At 50.1% G+C, this 3,814-nt stretch overlaps 1 protein-coding gene across 3 annotated transcripts in view; it reads right to left on the bottom strand.

Annotated features, from left to right (window-relative positions):
• The window catches only part of Wrap53 (WD repeat containing antisense to TP53), an 18,088-nt gene extending 14,648 nt beyond the window's left edge, over window positions 1–3,440 (bottom strand). For all 3 annotated transcript variants that reach the window (XM_005349778.2, XM_026780088.1, XM_026780089.1), the window contains exons 1-3: window positions 2,827–3,440; window positions 2,609–2,707; window positions 1,819–1,927 (exon numbers count right to left, since the gene is read on the bottom strand). In XM_005349778.2, coding sequence (XP_005349835.1) covers window positions 1,819–1,927; window positions 2,609–2,707; window positions 2,827–3,224 — 606 coding nt within the window. In that variant the 5' untranslated portion in view covers window positions 3,225–3,440. The remainder of the gene's footprint in view (window positions 1–1,818; window positions 1,928–2,608; window positions 2,708–2,826) is intronic.
• Window positions 3,441–3,814: the final 374 nt, after the last annotated feature.

Genomic DNA, 3,814 nt, shown 5'->3' with positions numbered 1-3,814 from the left:
AACAAAAAAACAAAGTAAAAGGGCTGGAGCGATGGCTCAGAGGTTAAGAGCATTGCCTGCTCTTCCAAAGGTCCTGAGTTTAATTCCCAGCAACCACATGGAGGCTCACAACCATCTGTAATGAGGTCTGGTGCCCTCTTCTGACCTGCAGTCATACACACAGACAGAATATTGTATACATAATAAATAAATCAATATTTAAAAAAAAACAAAGCAAAACAAAACAAAAAGAACAGGTACTTTCTTATACTTTCATAGATACTGCTCTTCCAGGGGACCCAAGTTAAGTTCCTTTTTTTTCTTTCGGGGGAGGGGGTTGGTTGGTTGGTTGTTGTTAGATTTGTTTTTGGAGACAGGATGTCACTTAGTAGCCCTAGCTGTCCTGGAACTCACTATGTAGACCAGGCTGGCCCCAAACTCCTGAGTACTGGACAGAAGTCTGAGATGACCATTACTCCAGCTGCAGGGATCCAATGCCCTCTTCTAACCTCCAAGGGTAATGAACACACGTTATAGACACACACACACACATACAAATTTAAAAATAAATCTTTAAAAAGCTCCTGCCTCAAAAGACACACACACCTTCGACGTCACTCTTGCTCATCTGGTCCACTCATTATCATTTTGAAACTCTCAAACAGACTCCAAAAGGCCTTCCCCGATGATCCCACATTACACGGCTGCCAGTCACCTCTCCACCCCCCTTCTCCGACACCTGCATTCCTTCTGTTCTGTGAACACAGCTTAGGGTCTTTGTTTTACTGTCGCCTCTTCCTGCAAGTTTTTTCACATCATATCGCCATCATCTTCAGGCCTCAGCGAAAAGAGTCTCCATTTCTACTGCCCTCCCTGACCTGTGCTCCTGAAGTGCTAGCTTCTGCAAGGCTGTTTTTGTTTTATGACTTGAGACAGGGTCTTACTATTAGCCCCCGGCTAGCCTGGAACTCACTCTGTAGACCAGGCTGGCCTCACACTTACAAGAGACTCGTCAGACTCTGCTTCCTGAGTGTTGGAATTAAAGGAGTGTTCCCTGACACCCCACTTCCGCAGAGTTTTTGCTGTCTTCTGCAATGTTGGAAACTGAACCAAGGGTCTCTTGGATACTAGAGGCACAGAGCTATACCCCTAGCCTGAAGCAGTATGTCCTAGTCACCCTCAACTTTCTGTTTTTTTACCTTCAAAGCAGTTTTTTTTCCTGTTTCTTAAAGAGATGAGGCCTCGTGCAAATGCAGTGCTACATCCCTGCAACCTAGCCTCGTGATAACACGGCATTACATCCCTGCAACCTCAGCACTTACAGGTGAAGCCAGCAGACCAGGGATTCAAGGCCATCCTCGGCTATATGGCTACTTTGAGGCCAGCCTTCTCTACATTAACATTAAGATCTTGTCTCAAAGTCTTCATCTGCCATTTACTTCTGAAAGAGCCCAGCCCAAACACAGTGGCCTAGGCCTTGCCGTGCAGTTGAGGATGACCTCAAATTCATCCTCCTGCCTCCACCTCCAGAGGACCGAGATTACAAGAGTAAGCCAACACACCCAGTTTATGCAGTGCAGGGGCTTGAACACGGGCTTCGAGTGCCAACTGAGCCACCTCCCAAGCAGGCGGTGCTTGGGACCCACACTATCACAGAAATCATGACCAGAGAAAATACAGACTCCTGACTAAACAGGCTGACTTCTCTCTAAATGACATCCGTGGCGAAGGGACGTCCTGTCTGTGAACAGGTCACCCGTGGACACACCGTCTTCATTGGCAGGAAGGGCTCTAGTGTGTAGGGCTGGCAAAGGGGCGGAGGCAGGCCCTACCCCTTACCATTTCTGCATATTCCACCGGCCCTTCGCTGTACAGTTCCGGGGGCAGGTTGTAAATCCGTAGGACATTATCGGCACTATTGGTCAAGATACAGGAACCGTCAGGGGCCCTAAAAACATAGGAAAATTAGAAAACTGGGCAGACCTGATTTCCAGATGTAGGGCTAGGGCTACCTGAGTACATACACCCTTGAGAAAACGCCAGTCAAAAGCTCATGCGGAGGGTGGTGGCACATGTCTATAAGCCCAGCTACTCGAGAGGCTGAGGCTGAGGAGCTCAAGACCCAGGCCAGTTTGTGCAACTTGGTAAGGCCCTATCAAAAATAAAGCAAATAATGATGATGATGATAAGACTAGGAGATAACTTAGTGGTGAGGTCCAGGCTCACATGTTGGACACACTAGGCTAAATCCACAGTCGCAGAAATGGAAATAAACATCGACAGGGCAAAGGAAGGAAAAAAAAAAAACCCTAGTCTCAGTATTCGCCAGTATTCTATTACTCCTTAGGCACCTCTAGGTAAGTTTGTGGTTTGTTTGGGTTTTTAGTGTTTTGTTATGTTTTTCTGAGACAGGGTTTCTCTGTGCAGCCTTGGCTGTCCTGTACTCCCTGTGTAGACCAGACTGGCTTTGAACTCAAAGACCCTCCTGCCTCACCTCGAACTCCCAGTCCTTCCTCTATTTCCCAGATGTTGAGATTACAGGATTGTCCCACCACGACGGGCCAAGTATGGGTGGGTTTTAAAATGAAAAATCCCGAAGGTGGCCATATCCCCGCCCCGTTGTACTTACCACTTACAGCCTTTCAGGAAGTTCTCGGAGCGGGTGCTGAACTCGGACCAGGAACCAGTGAGGTATCGGGGTACCTGTGAGAAGTTGTAGCTCCAAAAGCTGGAAAGGACATGGAGAAACAAACGGGTCGTCAGAGCAAAATTGGCCTGGGGTGGGGCTGAGGACTGGTGGCTGTCGTTTTCACACGTCCAACGTCCTCAGATTCCTGAGTCACTTACGTGTCCCCCTCGACCACTGGACCGGGTTCTTCAGACACACCTTCCACGGCTTCTCCTGACTCCAACGCAGGCTGATTCGTTTCTTCTACAGGATGGCTCACATTTTCAGAAAGTTCTTGCTCCTCGATCCGAGGACTCAACTCACCGGGAGTATTGAACTCTACTTCCAAGGGAGCGGAGGAGAGAGGAACTGAGTCCCCTTGTTGTGGCTCCGGGCACACGACCGAGTCAGCTACAGAATCTGTGGCTCTCTGGCATTGCTCATCTTCACTGCAAGGCGGTGGTAACAGTTCGGAGTCTGTATTTTTATCCACAGGGGAACCTTGGGGCACCGGAGCTGGGGCCTGGTCAGAAGGGATGCTATCCGGAGCTGACGGTCGCTCCTCCGACGTCTTCATTCTGTAGAGCAAGCGGGGAGGACAGGGGCCGGGCAAGCCTTGTTTGCACCGGCTATCGGCTGCTGAAACCAGATGGCATTAAAGTTCCCAGGGATCCGGGCGCAGGACTGCACAGACCCACCGCGCCTGCCTCTCTCTTCCAGGAAGAGTTAGCCGAACCACGCAACTGAGGGCAAACACCGGGAAACCAATGCAGAAAGCAAAGCACCTGGTGTCGCTACGCGCCGCTACTGCTTCTTGCTCTCGCGGGAGTCGGGTCACCTTCCGATTGGCTCTCTGCATCCCGATTAGATTCTGGAGAGGCGAGGCGGGAAGGTACGAGTTTGTCTGGGAGTTGTAGTCATCACTCTTGGTCTCGGCGAAAAGTACATGAGCTCCCCCTACTGTCCGCTGGGGTAATTCTTAAGGTACCTACCCTCCCTGACCTGCAGAGGGTGCTTAGTTTCTACAATTTTTGCCCCTCTTGAATCTCTTTGAATTATTGTCAAAATAAGGAGCCGGGCGATGGTGGCGCACGCCTTTAATCCCAGCACTCGGGAGGCAGAGGCAGGTGGATCTCTGGGAGTTCGAGACCAGCCTGGTCTACAGAG

Source organism: Microtus ochrogaster, chromosome 7 (assembly GCF_000317375.1).
Source record: "Microtus ochrogaster isolate Prairie Vole_2 chromosome 7, MicOch1.0, whole genome shotgun sequence".
Classification (NCBI taxonomy): domain Eukaryota; kingdom Metazoa; phylum Chordata; class Mammalia; order Rodentia; family Cricetidae; genus Microtus; species Microtus ochrogaster.
This window is presented reverse-complemented; position numbering and strand designations above follow the sequence as displayed.